Source organism: Rhagoletis zephyria, unplaced genomic scaffold, assembly GCF_001687245.7.
Source record: "Rhagoletis zephyria isolate East Lansing unplaced genomic scaffold, Rhagoletis_zephyria_1.1 Rzeph_scaffold_00160, whole genome shotgun sequence".
Taxonomy (NCBI): Eukaryota; Metazoa; Arthropoda; class Insecta; order Diptera; family Tephritidae; genus Rhagoletis; species Rhagoletis zephyria.
Genome location: NW_016157244.1, coordinates 166,358 through 185,756, shown reverse-complemented (window position 1 = coordinate 185,756; position 19,399 = coordinate 166,358). Strand labels below are relative to the sequence as shown.

At 38.2% G+C, this 19,399-nt stretch overlaps 3 protein-coding genes across 3 annotated transcripts in view; 2 read left to right on the top strand and 1 right to left on the bottom strand.

Moving 5' to 3' along the window:
- LOC108355127 (structural maintenance of chromosomes 3) overlaps positions 1-19,399 on the top strand; it is a 278,962-nt gene that overhangs the window by 169,913 nt on the left and 89,650 nt on the right. The gene's annotated exons all lie outside the window — the stretch shown is intronic.
- Positions 8,264-9,412, top strand: LOC108355160 (putative nuclease HARBI1). The gene is made up of 3 exons (XM_017606338.1): positions 8,264-8,550; positions 8,607-9,033; positions 9,096-9,412. The coding sequence occupies exons 1-3, from the start codon at positions 8,505-8,507 to the stop codon at positions 9,400-9,402; spliced, it is 780 nt and encodes a 259-aa protein (XP_017461827.1). The 5' UTR covers positions 8,264-8,504; the 3' UTR covers positions 9,403-9,412.
- LOC108355172 (uncharacterized) lies at positions 10,157-17,125 on the bottom strand. The gene is made up of 2 exons (XM_017606349.1): positions 15,977-17,125; positions 10,157-10,994 (listed from the first exon to the last, which is right to left on the bottom strand). The coding sequence occupies exons 1-2, from the start codon at positions 15,985-15,987 to the stop codon at positions 10,256-10,258; spliced, it is 750 nt and encodes a 249-aa protein (XP_017461838.1). The 5' UTR covers positions 15,988-17,125; the 3' UTR covers positions 10,157-10,255.

Here is a 19,399-nt window from a genome sequence, read left to right as displayed (position 1 = left end):
ACGTGGACGGGACAGGACTTTGTCTGCCTCAGGAGACCTGCTCTACAATAGCCCAACTTCGCTCTGGCTTTTGTAAAAGAGGGGGAAATAAAAGACATTTTAACGTATTGTAATAGTAATATTATGATGTCTTAGGTCTAAGCCAATTGTTATTGGCCACGAAAGATTAATTTAAAACTTATATTTAGCCCCGCAATTGAATCAAAGTGTATGAATTTTGAAAATGAAACTTTGGCTTGTAATATCTATGGAATGCGTTAATTCTTATAAACTCGATATATATCAAATTAAGGGTTATTAAATTTAGTACCTCACGTTCATTTATTATTTTTTAACTTGCAAAAACTATAATTTTCCATTATGAATTTTCAATTCTTCATTACTTCAGCAACCAAGTGAAAAATACAAAAAAGTGCGACGAGATTTATTTCAAACGTGTTAATGTTTTCGGATGTTTGGTCAGTTGGTCAGTTTTCAAGATCGTGGTGAATGAAGTCAAACATGTATTGTCAAATATTAGGAATCGTTAGATAGGTTTTTTATAAGGTTTTGTAACTAATCTTTAAGGACACTAACATTTTAGATGGGGCCTTTCTATATTAAGGTAACGACATGAATATTCATAACGTGAGAACAATTTAAAAATTGTCATAAAATTTTAAAATTTATAATTTTACTCTACATCATATCTTCAGGACGATTAATTATGTAAGAGCAGCGAAAACCTTAGTTGAATTTTGGTCAATTATGCATCGATAATTGTGTTACGTGAAAATCCTTTTTTTATATTAAATGTCCTTTTTTCCTCTTTCAATAATTTTTGTTGCAAAATATCTCTCAAATAGGGAAATTAGCCACAATCTGGCATCACCGGTGTGAAGAGCTTTTAATAGAGTGTTTGCTTTTAAACAGAGAATAATCATAGAAAACACTCAAGTCCTAAACGTCCAAATCCAAAGCGCCTTGCGTAAAGAGCCTTGAATAAAGTATTTCTTATTTGAATAGCGAGGCCTCATACTAAACTCAAATTTTAAATTTTCAAGTCTTAAAAAGTTTACATGAAGAGCATTGAATAGAGTTTTTCCTTTTTGTTTCTCTTAGTGCAAAGTTTTGATCTACAAAATTACATTTCGTTGGAAGTGAAGGCTTTTTGCTCGTTTTAAGTTCCTTTTTTGCGTTTAAATTCAACGATCGTTAACGCTTGTTAGAATTTTTATAAAAATAAGTCGAAGAAAATTTTTTAAAATTGGCCAAATTTGCAAAAATGGACGTCTTGGCATTGAAGCTTTACCAGAAGATTGGGAAGTTCCCAAAAACAATGGTTCCGGAAATGGAATAACATATTAGTTGAAAGGCGGTTAGATAAAAAGCATATTTTCAGTTGATTTTCATCATGCAATCCAAAAACGATATAGGCTTGAGAACAAAAATCATAAAGCCGAATTCTCTTCGAGAAATTCAAAGTGTGCAAAAGAGAAATTATCGCCATTGTGGAATTTAATTTTTCACACAATTTCTTTTTATTTTTTTTTTACCAATTTGGAACACAGTTTTCTCAGGGCTCCATCATTTTATGCGAACACGACGCCAGTAGGTAAATGTTAACACAGAAAAATTTATAGAGGTATATAACTTCAAAAAGAAAGTATATTTTTATCTAGCGAAATCCGAAATGATATGACTGAAGAGCAAATCCTACTTCAAAAAGAGAATGCGAAATTGCTCTAAATATGAAAATTTATAGAGGTGTATAATTATGATTATTGCTGACTAATTACTCAACAAAAAAAAATTGATTAATCGTTCTGAATGAAGACAGTTTATAGAGATCTAAAAGTTTACATTAGTAGAGGATTTTTACTAATCATGAAATTGAAGAGAAAAGAGTATAGGGGAAGAGGCATATAAAAATATGTCTGCATGCAGAGCCTTATAAATCCTTTTTTGAATTTATTCTCTTTATTCAGAGCCTTATTAAAAACTTATAAGGGCACAGTCTATGATAAGAGCCTTATAAAACCAGTCGTTCTCCAAACTTAGAGTTGTGTTATCCGGGTTAACATAACACAATTAGGGTGAGAAACCCCACATTTTAAGTCCATTTATGCAGTCTTGAAAATTGGTGCGGAATGGTTTCATTAGTCACCGAAGAAGCACATTTTTCGCGGTTTCTAAATTTGCCGTTATACGAAAGTTGGGGAAGTGCAATAAGTGTTTAGATATATATAAATATTTTATTTCCTTTTTGGTTGTTGTTGTTTCCGACAGGGTGGGTGTATGATGTATTATGGAACGAATTTCCGTCATCCCTTGTCAAATTTGGTTTGGAGACAAACCGGTTTCGGCGTTGTGCCATCTTCAGTGTCATTTTTCGTTCTGCAAAATTTTTGTTGGTTGCTCGTATTTATACTCCTTGTTAACTACCTCTTTCTTTTGTTAGGTACGTCTCTTTAGTTTTGCAGTGTTTGCGGTACTCAATAGGTAGATGAATTGTTTTGGCTCGTTTTTGACGGCAGGTAGAAGTCCGTGATTTTTACCCCCTTTGTTTTTGCAGTCGGTGTATTCCCTTCCATATCTGTCCTTAATATTTTCTTGTTGTCATTCTTCTTCTTGTACAGTAGTTTTAGAGGTTCAAACAGTACGTCCGATGCAGTATTTATTTGCTCATTTATTATTTGTCCTTTGAAGGTCTTCTGTTTATATATTTCCATATTTTCTAATATATTCAATCTTTGTCCTTTATGTTGTACACGGAGAAGTTCTGTTGTTTGTCCAATCTTCATTGGTGTGCATTTATTTTTGATCATGTGATTCGCGAAGTTCGATTCTATTGCAGCCTCTGGTTTTCGTTTTTTCTTATTATAATCCCTTATGTGTTCTCGATACCTTGTTCTTATATTTCGCCCTGTTTGTCCTATGTTACAAGTTAACCTGCGAGTGCCGACACAGTTACATAGGACTGTGTATGCAGTTATAATAGCCCTTGCTTTATAAGTACTTTCCATACATTAGGTTGGCATTCGTGTATAATTTTATCTACCGTTTCAGAAATTGAAAATAATTATATGTGCATAAGGAGTTATTCGACTTCCGATTGCTGCAGTGTCATAAATTCTCAACAAAAAAGTACACTAACAACTGGGTTTTTAAAACTTAAATATGTAGAAGCTATTTTCATACTAAAACCCGTTTTATTATTTTTCCATATTAAATCACGGCCCAATAATATCCGGAGCTCCGTAAGATAACGGGAAAGAATTTTGTGGCATTAAATCTTCTTAAGAGTAGATATTACAAAATCCTACTGGGAATTCAAACCCTGATTTTAAGCTAGACACTCAAAAAATGGTTTTTTTTCCTTGAATAACGATTATGTTGTTTGCACTGTGTGAATAACATCGATTTTCCGCCGGAAGGTCCAAACATCTTCGGTCGTATTGCCCGAAAAATTAATCAATCCGATGCATAAGGAATGTTTCTACTTCTGGATATTCATTTTTCTCAAAGTAAAAAGATTTTATATATTTTCCAAAGCTATACGTGCATAAGAGATTGCTTTCGCCAAGGTAGGTTCGCCATGGAAATAGAATGAGTCTGCAATATCTAGAGTAGGCATCTGCATCTCCAATATTTCAATTTTTTTCATCGCTGAAAATATCGTTCTATTCTTTCTACAAAATTTATATTTTTTGTTAAATGCTAAAAGCGTATTTTTGTGCTATAGATTGGGCTGTGGCTTAGCGATTTATTTGTTTAGCCTAGGTACCAAGTCCGTATTTATTATTTATTGGAAACTGTTTCTTGTGACAGATAGATTCAACTACATATACATTTTTCAGCAAATCATGCTGTGCCTGGTAGCTAGACTTTGGATATGCCGTTTGGATCACTCTTTGAGGTTTGTATAGGACCGCTAAGCCTATGATTTCCATAGTATACAGAGTTTTTTAAGGTAATTTCTTATTATATTCTGATGTCTGCTTACTTTAGCAGTTATTTACCTACCTTTCATGTCACGAAAATTCTTTACCGTTATCTTTCTGGGCTCTTCTTCAGACAGTTCAATGTAACGGGCTATTATAATTGCATACCACAAAAAAACGTCACCCTTATTTAATACAGAGAAATCGAGGAAAAACATGATGGACATATAATTCTTTTACTAAGGTATAACTAATTAGCATGTATTTAGACCTCTAAAGATTCCTTATTAGCATAGATATATTTGTAACATGATTGCGTTCCTTTACATAGCAGTTGTAGTCGCAAAGCCCCAGACATGGCAACCTACTTACCAATGTTCAGAACATACTTAAATTATGGAGGGAACACTTTTCCACCCTACTGAATTGTAGCAGTACGGAAAGTTGTGGAGAAGAAGAACCCGAGCCTCCAGTCGATGATGACGGAGTCGATGTTCCACCGCCTGACTATGACGAGGTACGAATAGCAATAGTGCGGCTGAAAAAACAACAAATCCGCTGGATCTGACAGCCTGCCAGCTGATCTATTCAAGTACGGTGGCGAGGAGTTGATAAGGTGCATGCATCAACTCTTATGCAGAATATGGTCAGATGAACGCATGCCCGACGACTGGAATTTATGTGTGCTGTGCCCAGTCCACAAGAAAGGCGACCCCGCCATTCCGCCGACTACTACCGCGGGATCAGCCTTCTAAGCATAGGTTACAAGGTCTTATCGTATTGTAAGAAAGACTGACGCCCACCGTAAATGAACTGATTGGGCCTTATCAGTGTGGCCTTAGGCCTGGCAAATCCACAATAGACCTGGTATTCACAATACGCCAAATCTTGGAAAATACCCGCTAGAAAAGGATCGACACTCACCACCTATTTGTCGCCTTTAACCCTTGGGAGGGCGCGCTATGAAAGTTACACGAGAGGGCGCACCGTGGCAATTTAGCCGCAAGTTGCATCTCAAAGGTTGACTGGATTTTTTTTTATTTATGTCGAAAAATCATTCAAATAAGACATTGAATAATTTATGTTTATGCCATGGTGAAATACATATAAGGTGAGGTCACTTACATAACCTCACTTTTTCTGCATGCCAATTGCGGCCATGCATTTTGGGGTAGTAGAAAAAGGGCGAAAAGATTAGGATTATTTTTACTACTTTTTGGGTACTATTTCCAATACATACATATATCAGTGGACCCCACATCAGTTAAATGAAGCTGGCATCAATAAAATGTTTTTTCTGTAAACCAGTGTAATTACAGTTTCATTTTTTCGCTCAAAAGAAATTATTCTTACTTAATTTTTATTTTTTCGATCAAATATATTGATTTTAATAATTATTATTCAGTTATATTTTTCTACCTTAAAATTATTATTTGTAAAACTTTAAGGCCACACCGTCGTACCGCACACATATGAAGATGGTTAATACTTAAAAAATAAGGACTATTTTCCGTCTTTCATTTATTCATATTAAAACAAATTAAATTATACCGTTCTCTTTATTTAATTATTCTTAAATTCTACTAAAAATGACATATTAGCCCGTATGGAATTTTATTTGTATTTTTTCCTTAATTTTATTACGACCTTTATTTTCGTTAACATTTAAAAATTGAATTTCTGAATTCTATCAGTTATATTATAAAATCATTATGCGTTTAAATTGTTAGACCAAAGTGTATTATTGTAGCCATCTGAGGCACTGCTCCAATAATCTGCTGGATATGTACAGTATATATTTTATCAAAAATTTACTTACAAAATCGCAATTATTGGAAATTATCGCTCAAATTTTCCAATGAATTTGAAACGAAAAGTCAAAGCAAAAGCGAAACAAAGAAACAGTTACTACGTTTATACGTAAGCTATTTGCAAACAAAAATAATTTGCAAATACCTAACTCACTGTTTATTCGATTGTGAAAAATTCTTTAATATTGCCTGATTATAAAAAAGCAATAATATGACCATCGAAAAAAAAAATAAAGTTAAAAATGGTCTTGATTATTAAAAGGCAATAAGATGACCATCGAAAATAAACTTAAGAACGGCGGCGTCTTGCGCTTATTTGCAAATAGTACCACTAATCACTACTTATTTGCGTGATTTAGTTATTTGCAAGTAAAAAATTAACTCAGCGTTTATACGGCAAAGTTTACCATTTTGCAAATTGTTATTTGCAAATAATACGTGCGTATAAACGTAGTAAGTGATAATAATAATAATAATAGATTGGCACTTACACATATGTTAGTGTTTGGCCGAGCTTCTCCTCCGACTTGTGGCGTGCGCCTTGATGTTGTCACACAAAGCGGAGGGACCTACAGTTTTACGCCACTCCGAACGGCGATTGTATTTTTATGAGAAGCTGTTTTTCATGGCAGAAATACACTCGGAGGTTTGCCATTGCCTGCGAGTAAGTGATAACTATGCATAATTTTTTCACAAAATTGTCTGCTCCATTTTTTTGTTTCATTTTGCCCAGAAATGAAATTGGAATGAATAGAGTAGGCATTACTGTAACGCTGGTATGCCGAAATTGCCAAAATTACAACAACCACCCCCTAATTGACAACACCTTATTATTATTTCACCATGTGTTTATACTGAAACATATTATAAGCATTTATTTTTTAAATTTCCGTCATCATTAACAGTGGTGTTGGTACATTCTACACATCGTGAAATATGCTTGCAATGTTTTCTGCAAACATTTTTTTTAAATTAATACAAGAAATTTTGATTGATTCCTGGTACATATTCCTGGTTTCAATATCTGTTGCGTAGTTGGTTCGCTTCTATATAAGTTTAAAAACACCCTTTTTTCCTGTAAAACCTAAGAAAATTTATATCATAATAGTTACAGTAATGTGTTTGCAAAGTATAACTTTAAAATTACACATGACAAAAAACTTAAAAAATAACAATTTTGATTAAGACCCTTATCACAAACTCACTTTTCCAACTATCTTAAAAAACAAATCGCGATTTACATTAAAATTTTTTTGGTACACGGAAGGATGCGACGCGGCAATTCAGCCGCATTTATGAGATACCAACTATCAAATACAAATATCAACTGAACGACATAACGCAGCAAGTGAAAGCTAACTGTGAACCATGCTGCATCTCAAAACTTACAAAGTCACTAAGTGGCAGTGGCCGGCTACAATTAGTATTTGAAAACCACAAATTAAAACCGCGGCGCGGTGCCGCGGCGCTCCCTCCGAAGGGTTAAAGCCGCTTTCGACAGTACTAAAAGGAGTTGCCTATACGCCGCTTTGTCTGGATTTGGCATCCTTCTAAACTCATACGGCTGTGTAAAATGACGATGAGCAATACCACCAGCTCCGTCAGAATTGGGAAAGACCTCTACGAGCCGTTCGTCACCAAACGGGGTTTCAGACAGGGCGACTCCCTGTCATGTGACTACTTTAATCTGAGTTTGGCGAAGATAATAAGAGCTAAAGAACTGAACAATTTAGGGACAATTTACTACAAGAGCGTGCAATTGCTGGCTTATGCCGATGACATCGACATCATCGGTAACAAAAACCGCGAAGTCTGTTCTGCCTTTTCCAAGTTTGTTAAGGAAGCCAAGCGAATGGGTCTGGTGGTAAACGAGGACAAGACGAAGTATCTCCTGTCATCAAACAAACAGTCAGCACATTCGCGCCTTGGCACCCACGTCACTGTNAATTAGTATTTGAAAACCACAAATTAAAACCGCGGCGCGGTGCCGCGGCGCTCCCTCCGAAGGGTTAAAGCCGCTTTCGACAGTACTAAAAGGAGTTGCCTATACGCCGCTATGTCTGGATTTGGCATCCTTCAAAACTCATACGGCTGTGTAAAATGACGATGAGCAATACCACCAGCTCCGTCAGAATTGGGAAAGACCTCTACGAGCCGTTCGTCACCAAACGGGGTTTCAGACAGGGCGACTCCCTGTCATGTGACTACTTTAATCTGAGTTTGGCGAAGATAATAAGAGCTAAAGAACTGAACAATTTAGGGACAATTTACTACAAGAGCGTGCAATTGCTGGCTTATGCCGATGACATCGACATCATCGGTAACAAAAACCGCGAAGTCTGTTCTGCCTTTTCCAAGTTTGTTAAGGAAGCCAAGCGAATGGGTCTGGTGGTAAACGAGGACAAGACGAAGTATCTCCTGTCATCAAACAAACAGTCAGCACATTCGCGCCTTGGCACCCACGTCACTGTTGACAGTTATAATTTCGAGAAATTAGAGAATTTCGTTTACTTGGGGAATCGGCATTAACACCGATAATAATGCCAGCATGGAAATCCAATCGAGAATCACTCTTGCCAACAAGTGCTACTTAGGACTGAGTAAGCAGTTCAGTAGCGCGTTTCTGTAAGAAATCGACAAAATTCTCGATTATAGTGACGTCATATCGATTCGATCCAAGTTTGTCGATTGGCGGGGAAAAAGTGTTTCCGCAAGCATTAATCGACAAAATGTGGAACAGTGAGAGAAATGATATGCCAATCGACAAGGAATGTGTGAAATCGAATTGAAAATTATTTGTCAAAACATTTTGAAAAGTAAGCATGAAAACAAAAATGTGTATACAAAAAATTGTATATTGATAAATATTTAGTTTCAACTATGAGTTTGTTGGTAGCTACACTCGCGATACAACAAGACCGCAGAAATATGCTGCGAATGCGACGGCGGCGTTTGAGGGACTCCACAGATCCATTCAGCATTCCAGAGGCGCGCTTTATAGAGTTGTTTCGCTTCAGCAGGGCAACAGTCAGAAAACTTCTTGTAGAAATGGAGCCTTTAATGGATACAGCAGTAAGGAATACGTTCATTCCAAACTCCATTAGACTGTGTGTAGCACTCCACTATTATGCTACAGGATCGTACCTTAGAGACGTCGGTCAGGATTTCGTTTGCGCCGTAAGTAAGGCCATGGTAAGCCGCATACTACATCAAGTCACAAAAATTTTGCAAAACTACTTGGCGCAACGATATATTATATTCCCAACAACATTAGAGCAGCAGAATATAGTAAAAAAACGGTAAGTGAATTATTTCAAATTTAACGACTCGTGGTTATTTACAGTTTTTTTAATGCAACTAGATTTCCCGGCGTCTTAGGAGCGATTGATTGCACTCACGTCAAAATTAAGAAGCCATCAAGTGATGTAGAATACTGCTACATTAATCGGAAAGGATACTTTTCCAAGAATGTGCAATTGGTGTGCGATTTCGATTTAAATATCCTGGGGTGCTTCGCAAGGTATGGGGGAAGTACGCACGACGCTTATATTTGGGAAAGCAGTAAAATAAAATCCCATATACTAAAAGCATACACTGCAAATGACTCTACTGGATGGTTCCTTGGAGATTCAACATTTTACGCTCGCACACGTGTGCTGTGCATATAAAAAATTAAAATCTTGCTCACATCACATGTGTGTGCCATTTGGTAAAAAGCACGGGCACATGTGTGTACTTTATTTTTATTAATAAAAAGCACACGCACATGTGTGTGCTTTGCATAGAGAAACTTATACACTTCGAATTCTAACTCAAATCTTAAATTAATTTTTTAATACATATGTTTTCTGTCATATAAAAAAACAACATATTATTTTTTATTGAATCGCTAGCTTAACTTCAATCTTAACTGCGTTAACTCGCTTCACTCTTCTTATATTCAATGTGAAAATTCAACACTGTTTTGTGTTAAGTTGGTTTGTACCTTTTTTTATCAGTTCTTGTCACTTTTAGAGGAGCGCGAAACACTACCAAATTATTTCCGATTTAGTTGCCTGGGAGGACAAATAATGACCGCACGGTTCCGATATTACAATTCGAGTGTTTATTACAATTCTTCATTTCATATTCTTAACCTACTGCCTAACCTAACGGCTTAACTTAGAAGTATTAAGCAGGAGAAGAACCGGGGAAACATGAGAGAGTAAGAAGGGGTAAGTATACATAGGTAAGTACATAAGATGATAAGTATGTAGTGGCAGTAAATATACAGAGGTAAGTATGTACAAGTGTAAGAGATAGTAAATACGAAAGTAAAAGCGAGAAAGGTAAGTAGAGCGAAAGTAAGTATATATGTAAATGTTTGCATAAATACGAAATTAAATAGAATATATATATATATATGTACATGTGTGTTTCTATTCAAATACAATTCATATTTCAATTTTTATTTTGTTTATATAGCTAATGTATGTATATAGTTCTGCTTCGACACCGGCCACCTTGAAGGGATCTAGTCCTTCAATCATTCGGCATAGGTAGCACGGCTAGTTTGTGGATAGGCCGTCGTATGACTCCAGACTTAGTTGTGACGTCTGCGACGCGCACCTTGCCATCTGCCCCCGTAGTTGTTTTGGTGACTCTGCCTAGCACCCACTGTTGCGGTGGAACGTTGTCCTCGTGGACGACGACGAGTTGGCCTGGCTCGACGTTGGGCTGCGGTTGGGCCCACTTGTTGCGCTGCTGGAGCTCCAACAGGTAGCTCTTCGACCACGCGCGCCAAAACTGCTGCTTGTGAAAGCAAACAAGCTGCCATCTGTCTAAGCAGCGGCTGGGACTGTCGGGCACTTTCTCCGGTGGCAGAGCTCGCAAGGGGCATCCGATTAGTAGATGCGCGGGAGTTAGCGCTTCGCCGTCGTTGGGGTTGCTGCTGAGCGGTGCGAGTGGGCGCGAGTTGAGCACTGCTTCGATCTCGACGAGCAGCGTTACGATTTCTTCGGCGGTTAGCAGCGCGTTGCCTACGGCGCGAACTAGCAGATGTTTCGCCGACTTCACTGCTGCCTCCCACAGCCCGCCGAAGTGGGGCGCCCTCGGAGGTATGAAGGCGAACGTGAACCCTTCGTCGGCGGCGAACTGGAGAATCTCCGGCTTCTGCTTCAGAAAGGCCTCCCGAAGCTCCCTCAGCTTCCTCTCCGCTCCGACGAAGTTCGTCGCGTTGTCGCAATGTATCCTGGCTGGTATCCCCCGGCGACCAATGAACCTTTTTAGGGCGAGAATAAATTTATCAGCAGTTAAGTCAGATACAAGTTCTAAGTGTACTGCCTTTGAAGCGAAACAAACGAAAATGGCAATGTACATTTTCACGGGTGGTCGGCCGCGAATTTTCAACGTTATATGAATGGGCCCGCAATAATCTACACCGCATATCATAAATGGTCGTTGCGCTCGTAGCCTATCGGCGGGTAGATTGCCCATGATCTGACTTTGCAGTTTCGGCTTATAATGGAAACAGTGAATGCAATCTCTAACAGTTCGACTACAGGCTTCTCGTGCATTTACTAACCATATTTTTTCTCGTAGAAGCGCTACCAATGCCTTGGGCCCGGCATGGTGATTGCGAACATGTAGGAACCGGAGATACGCTTTCACAAAGTGCGAACCTTTACTTAATAGCAGAGGAAACTTGGCATCATAGGGAATGGGCGCGTTCAGTAAACGGCCACCTACTCGAATTAGTTTAAACGATAATGATGATTCAGAGTATTCATGCAGAACGGGAGATAATTTCTGCAAGCTAGAAGGAAGTGCGATATTTTTCGATAATTTGTTAATATCTTCACTATATTTAGAATGTTGAACTATTTCGACAATTTTAAGGAAACTAAGCTGTAATTCCTTTGCTGTGGGTACAACTTCAAATTCTAACTTTCGATCTCTAGTTTTTCGAGGCCATCTTAGTACGTAAGCGAATATTCGTAGCACTTTCATGTGGGATGAGACTCTTTCAATTAAATCTAGAAGTGTATTTGTTGTGGCCTCAACTGCACTTAACGTAATTGCGTTCTTTTTCTTTTCAAGTGCTTGCTGCTCTGGAGAGAGGTTAAAATTGACATTTTGTGGCCATAAAGCAGGGTCTTCTAGGAGGAACTGCGGACCGGAAAACCAGATTGATGTATTTAATTCGTCCACGTTACAACCCCGAGACACTTGATCCGCTGGGTTTTGTTTTGTTGGCACATGTCGCCATGATGCATTCTGGGTCCACTCTTGGATTTCGGACACTCTGTTTGCGACGAAAGTTTGCAGCGCAGATGGATGCGTTTTGATCCAGTGCAAAACTATTTCGGAATCTGTCCAGAAATTGACCTTTTCTATCGGTCGACTCAACATTGGCGAAATTCTTGACCATAATTTGGCCAGAAGATGTGCTGCCGAGAGCTCTAAACGCGGAAGAGATTTAGTCTTCAGCGGAGCTACTCTAGACTTTGCAGTAAGTAGCGTACATCTCGTACCACTAGCGGTTTGGCTACGAATATATACGCAGCAGCCGTACGCTCTTATTGAGGCGTCGGAAAATCCATGAACTTGGCAGCTGGCAGTCGACCCAGTATTTACATACCGGGGAATGCTGATTGATGGAAGCTGCAGTAAGTTTACTTTAAAGTTTTGCCAGCTAGTGTCGAGGCGCAATGGAATCGACTCATCCCAATCTAGCTCTATCCAAAGCTCTTGCAGTAAGATTTTGGCTTTGGTAACTAGTGGGGCTAATAAACCAAGAGGGTCAAAGAGGCGAGCAGAGACCGATACAATGTTTCGTTTGGTTGCTCGCAGTTCACTAAAGTTGTCCTCCAGAATGAAGCGAAAAATGTCATCTTTCGGCTGCCAGTGAATTCCCAGCGTTTTTGTAGAGTCTGTGTCGCTGAGTTGCAATAACTTCTTATGACTCTCGCTGTTCGACCGGTTAGGGTGATTGGAAAACCACTTTGCTAGTTTGAGGCCTGCCGATTCTAGAATTTTATTCACCTCAGTTTGAATTTGAATGAGGGATTTCAAATCGTCGGATCCTGTCAGCAGGTCGTCGACATAAAAATCATTTCGAATGACTTTGGCACCGAGTGGATATTTCGATAGGTTCATGTCGCTTAGCATTTGAAGACACCGTGTAGCGAGAAATGGTGCAGGCGCAGTGCCGTAAGTCACGGTATTTAAACGAAAGACTTGCAAATGCTCTGATGGATCTGGTCTCCACACTATGAGCTGAAAGTTCCTATCATCTTCGTGCACTGAAATCTGTCGATACATCTTTGTGACGTCGGCAGTAATGGCATATTTGTGCAATCGGAAGCGGAGGAGTGTCGAAAAAAGCTCTTCTTGAACGGTCGGTCCGACCATTAAGATGTCATTCAACGCAACTTGTGTGGATGTACGGCTTGAAGCGTCAAAAACTACGCGCAACTTTGTAGTCGTGCTTTGCGGTCTTAACACACACTGATGCGGAATGAAATAATGCGGCTCACTCGGGATTCTGTTGTTTGTGGGGCTCATATGGCCCAATTCTAGGTACTCTTTCATGAAGTCCAGATACATTTTGCGAAGTTCTGGATCTTTCAGAGTCCTTCTCTCCAGCGCCTGAAACCGCCGAGCTGCGGTTTCATACGAATGACCGAGTAACTTACGATCATTCTTAAAAGGCAACCTGACTTGAAGCCTTCCATCTGGCAAAACAACCGTGGTTTTCGAAAATACCTGCTCGCATTCAGCTTGTTCAGGAGTTAGTCTTTTGACGTTTGCCTCCGAGGGTAGTTCTTCCAGCGCCCAAAATTTCTGGACGGTGGCATCGATATTTTCCATATTTTCTTCGGCTTTACATAATGTGCTACTTACTTGTCCACTGGAGCTTTGACTTGAGGCATATTTGCCCGATATTATCCAGCCTAATAATGTTTTTTGCAGCGTTGGCTGCCTTGGACTGGTTTTGATCTGACCCACCGATAACAGATCAAAGAATGTTTCAGCTCCCAATAATATGTCGATTTTTTGACACTTGAAGAAGTTTGGGTCAGCCAATTCGAGATTTTGTGGGATTTTCCAGCCATTTGTGTTCACTGTGTGATCTGGGTGATTGGCTGATATCGAACCCATTACCCAAAAATCTGTTGAAAATTCAAAATCATTGACCCTCGATTTTACGAAAGCATTTAATTTGCCTTGGACCTTTTTATTCGAATTGCCAATTCCAATTACATTCAGAGTCGACTTCTCTCTTCGTATTCGCAATTTTTGTGCCAGCTCCTCGGTCATAAAATTGACTTGGGACCCAGAGTCAAGCAGAGCGCGAGCTGACACATAACTACCGGAGCAGCACTTTACGTACACTACGGCTGTGGCTAGCATGACGCGATCTGGCACACTGCTAGTATGCATCGCCTGTGTCGTCGGAGGTTGACGCTCAGTCTCAAAAGAGATCGGGTATTGGTGCAGCATAGTATGGTGTGACCGATTGCACACGCGACAGCGATCTGATTTGCACCTTGAGACGGTATGTCCCTTGCGCAAGCAATTTATGCACAAGGAAACCGATTTCGCGTATTCGAATCTCTGAAGAGCAGTCAACGTTTGGAATTTTGGGCAAGATATAATGGAATGGTCCTTTGAACCACAGTGCAGGCAAGTTGTCTCTTTAGAGTTTGTTGCGATAAATGCTGCCTTCGATCTTTCGAATTGTTGATTCCTTGTCTTCTGTCGAGTGTCTGAATTATTAATTTTTGTCTGGGATGAGGAAGCTTCTTCAGCAGAAAGATGCTGGTACCTCTTATTGAGCATAGCTTCACACTCAGCCCAAAGCGGCAATTTATCATAGTCCAGCTGCTCCTCCCACTTTGACCGAGTAGTGGGATCAACCTTGGACATGACTATGTGAATTAACATCGCATTTGAAATATGCTTGTCATCACCCAGAGACAAAAGCGAGTCATACACCGCGGACACTGTGTCGATTATCAATCGCAAAGATGAAGCAGAAGGTTTTTGAATTTTAGTGAGATCAAAGAGTCTAGAAACTGTATTGAAAAATATTAGACATTTATTGTCATATACTCTCTTCAAACTGGCCAACGCCTTTGGGTAGTTCTCTTCCGACATTTGGAAGGACTTCACTGTGCCCAATGCTTCACCGGATAAACACGACACTAAATGATTAAATTTTTCGATATCCGGGATCGTAGGATCGTTGTGCACTAAACTCTCGAACAAGCTCATGAAATTCTTAAATTCAGAATATTCCCCTTTAAATTTGGGCAGCGACATCTTAGGGAGTCGCGAGCTGTGAGGTGCAATAAATGACGACTCGGCAACAGAAGATTTATTTTTTGCGAGAATGGACTTAATCATGGACTTCGTTTCTACAACTATGTCCTCCAATTCTCCACGGGCCAAATCTTCCTCATCAATTTCTTCTATTCTTGATTGACACGTCATTAGCTTTTCGCTGTGTGAATTTAAAATTTCAAGTCTACATTCTAATTCGATGGGATCTAACGACATGGTTTTTTCGATAAGGCCTGTTCTTATACGTACTATGTTTCTTTTCAGAACTGACCGTTGCTTTTTAAATACCTTCAATTCTTCTACTTGGCTCATTTTTAACTAGAGTTCCGATGTCTTGGTTGCGAACAAAAGTATAACTTTTGCTTTTATGTACAGTAATTTTGTGCTCGAAAAATAGTTCTGGAAGTTTTTTAGGAAACTAAAACGAAAACAAAATTTTTGATGAAACTTGACCAGAACCAACGAAAAACGAGATCGAAAGCCAATTGCCGAACACCAAGAAATCGCAACGGTTGTATAATTTTTTCAATTTGCAGTAGCAAATTGGCGAAAATTAAATTTGCGAAAAATATCGTATGTATTACGATAGGCTCCTAAGCCTGTAAATCACGCTTGGATTTTTTGAAAATTTACGAAAAAAAATACAAATCGAAAATAGTACTCGCAAAATTATTCAAACACAAAACGCGTACTTCTACCTCTTGTCCCACTGTATCCTTCACTTCAAAGGCAGTATGTGAATATGTATGTATGTATATATGAGGCCTATTTGCATGCAATATATATATATATATATGTAATTGGCGCAATTGAAATGGATACAAGAAATGCCAAAAATCGAAGCTTGTATTCTTTGTAATCAAATCAATTACAAAGCCAAATATTTCGTATGCTTCAATTGTTCGCACTCAATACCTGTTTATCATGGACCGGTTTGTTTCCAGCCTTAACTTCCCTCTTGCAGACGATACACTCGCAGTTCATTCCCGCGATGTCCAACGATGCAGCGGTAAATTTATGCAGCTTCCCAGTAACACAGCAAATCTTAGGCTAGTATCCAAGGTAGCAGTTCCAACGCAGAAAGTAAGCAGCAGCTCCAACGGTAGGTAAGTATGTATACAATAAAAATAAGTAGCAGTTCCAGCGGAAACTTTTTAGTGGTAAGTTTATTTGATTCCGTTTTGCGAGATATTTTTTGTTTATTTATGTGTGTGTAAAATTTCGTTTTTAACAGCCGTATGCCTTTTAATTGTGCTTGTATATATGTCTATATATATTTTTTTTGAAATTATTCTTAATTTTAATTTTTGTGTGTTTTATGCACTACGGCCCACTGTCACTGCACTCTCTTTGTTCTTTGCTTATTTTTATGGTTTGTGTGTTTGTATTTTTGTTATGCGAGACGACTGACTGTCACGGACCGCGCAGGCAACTAAATAAACGTTATATGTACTCGTATATTGATGTATTGTATCAAATGAGTTTAAATTTTTTAGTAATTAAGGACCTCTTATTTCAACAGTTTGTCCAAATCACTTTGTATGACAATTAATCGCCTTTGCTTTTAATAATTTAGCAAATTCTCTTATTTGTTATGTGTATTTCGCACTAGGTCCCTGCTCGGGCGCCATGAAAAATTCAACACTATTTTGTGTTAAGTTGGTTTGTACCTTTTTTTATCAGTTCTTGTCACTGTTAGAGGAGCGCGAAACACTACCAAATTATTTCCGATTTAGTTGCCTGGGAGGACAAATAATGACCGCACGGTTCCGATATTACAATTCGAGTGTTTATTACAATTCTTCATTTCATATTCTTAACCTACTGCCTAACCTAACGGCTTAACTTAGAAGTATTAAGCAGGAGAAGAACCGGGGAAACATGAGAGAGTAAGAAGGGGTAAGTATACATAGGTAAGTACATAAGATGATAAGTATGTAGTGGCAGTAAATATACAGAGGTAAGTATGTACAAGTGTAAGAGATAGTAAATACGAAAGTAAAAGCGAGAAAGGTAAGTAGAGCGAAAGTAAGTATATATGTAAATGTTTGCATAAATACGAAATTAAATAGAATATATATATATATATGTACATGCGTGTTTCTATTCAAATACAATTCATATTTCAATTTTTATTTTGTTTATATAGCTAATGTATGTATATAGTTCTGCTTTGACACAATGTATATATTCTACTAACTGATCCTTTTAAAATATTTATTTATTGTTAAAGTTTATGCAGTTAAGTTAAATTAATAACAGCGCATAATATTTTAATGAAGAACATTCATTTTATTGTAAACATATGGGAATGTGCTGCAATTCGTACGATTTGAGATCGATGCGATCTGCAAAACCTTCTTCGGAGATTGATTAACAAAACGGCAAAATTTGGCACTGAATCGATAGATATGACGTAAGTTATGTGTTTCTCGCCGTTTTCATTTGAAATACTTATTACTTTCCCTAAAAATAATCAAAAATAGTTTGCAAATCGCACCGATTTCAAATCGTACGACTCGCAGCACATGCCTAATAAACTTAATATGATGCTTGAATCCTCATATTTTCAGATAACTTCTTAAAATCTGGTTGATAATGCACAGTTGTGCAGGCTAAAATCATGTTATTTTTGAATGTTCGTCAGTCAANATCCACAGTTGTGCAGGCTAAAATCATGTTATTTTTGAATGTTCGTCAGTCAATACGTTTCGGTATTTGTTTTTTATAACCATTAGTTTTAAAAATGCCTGTTCCAGAAGAGTAAACGTCTAGAAATGTTGAAAGTTTTTCTTGTCAACTGCTCTATCCATACATCGATTTCGAGATTGCAAAGTTGTATTGAAATCATTTAGTTTTGCAGTCACATCAGTTAAAAATGCTGCCTTTGGATTTCAGGAAAGTCTTTATTTCTGTCATCAAAGCTACAAATATTGAGAGCACTTTACCTTGACTCAGCCATCTTACTTCAGAGTGGTAGAATATGTCACCGAATTCACTCTCAAATTCATCGAGCAAGGCTTTGAATTGCCGATGCTTTAACGGTCATCCTCGAATCAAATTCACAATACCAACCATCGTGCTCATNTCGAATCAAATTCACAATACCAACGATCGTGCTCATAACATTGTCAAGGTTGAGTGTTTTTGAAATCAGATTTTCATTCTTTTTCACTATGTTATATACATATATATATATATATATATATCTTGCCCACGAGTACGAGTTTCCAAAGTCAGATTGACTAATAGTGCCTCCTTAGCAGAAAAATCAGAAAATACCACTCTGGAGAACACTAATAAGTGCGGAGAGTCTGAAACATCCGTCGACTCATCCATTTGTAAGGAAACCTAGTCACATTTCTTGAAATCGCTTTTAATTTGGCCATGAATATCGTTTGGTAGGTCATCAGACACTTTTTTATTGCTGAGATTGCGCTGTTTTTGTTTTGAAAATCCTGAAACAGAGATTCTGTCATGTCTAGCATAGAAAGATAAGAAGTGAATGAGTTCGTGAAAATTAAAAAAAAGCCTACTTATGTACCAAAAAAGCTTCCAATTGTTAAACTTTTCAATTCAATACAAATTCTGTTCATCTTCTTGTTTGCGGGCGCCTAAAATTTAGGTCGCGAGCTACCAGGCGCCCGCGAGCTACCGGTTGGACACTACTGCCTCAGACTATTCAACAACGAGAAGTAACAACTGAAACTGCCGAACCAGCTCCAACTACTGACAGTCCTGCGAAATCATCGTTGACAACAACTGAAACTGCAGAACCAGCTCCAACTACCGACAATCCTGCGAAATCATCGCTGACAACAAAAGCAACACGACGAGGACGCCTCATTCGACTTCCAGTACGCTTCGCTACCTAAAAGTCTGGTACGGGAGTACTGTGGCAACTCAGCAAAACTACTTTTTAATACATCTCTACAACCAGTGTATTTGATGTATCACGCAACCCTGGTTCTCTTCACTTCGGGTTCCTTCCTTTTTGGTTATCCCGTCGTAGCATACTACAGCAGCATAAAATCATATACTAAAATTTCCTTTTTGTTGTATTTGGTAAAGTATTAAATAACAGGGTAACTAAATAACTATATATATATATCTATATATCTTATTTCTTACTAATATTATAAATGTGAAAGTTTGTATGTTTGGATGTTTGGGAAATCATCACGCGGAAACGACTGAACGGATTTGCATGAAATTTTGTACGCAGATAGCTTATGAGCCAGATTGCTTAATAGGCTGTTCCTTTTTAAGAGTTGCCACCTGTTAAAAAAGTTTAATTAAATTAATACGCGGAAACGACTGAACGGATTTGCATGAAAT

What these genes read in the sequence shown, in the direction of transcription:
- LOC108355160 (XM_017606338.1), top strand. Translation starts at nt 8,505, where the DNA reads ATGTGTGAAATCGAATTGAAAATTATTTGTCAAAACATTTTGAAAA. An exon ending in TTGTCAAAACATTTTGAAAA is followed by an intron (nt 8,551 to 8,606) that starts GTAAGCATGAAA and finishes ATAAATATTTAG; the next exon opens with TTTCAACTATGAGTTTGTTG. An exon ending in CAGAATATAGTAAAAAAACG is followed by an intron (nt 9,034 to 9,095) that starts GTAAGTGAATTA and finishes TAATGCAACTAG; the next exon opens with ATTTCCCGGCGTCTTAGGAG.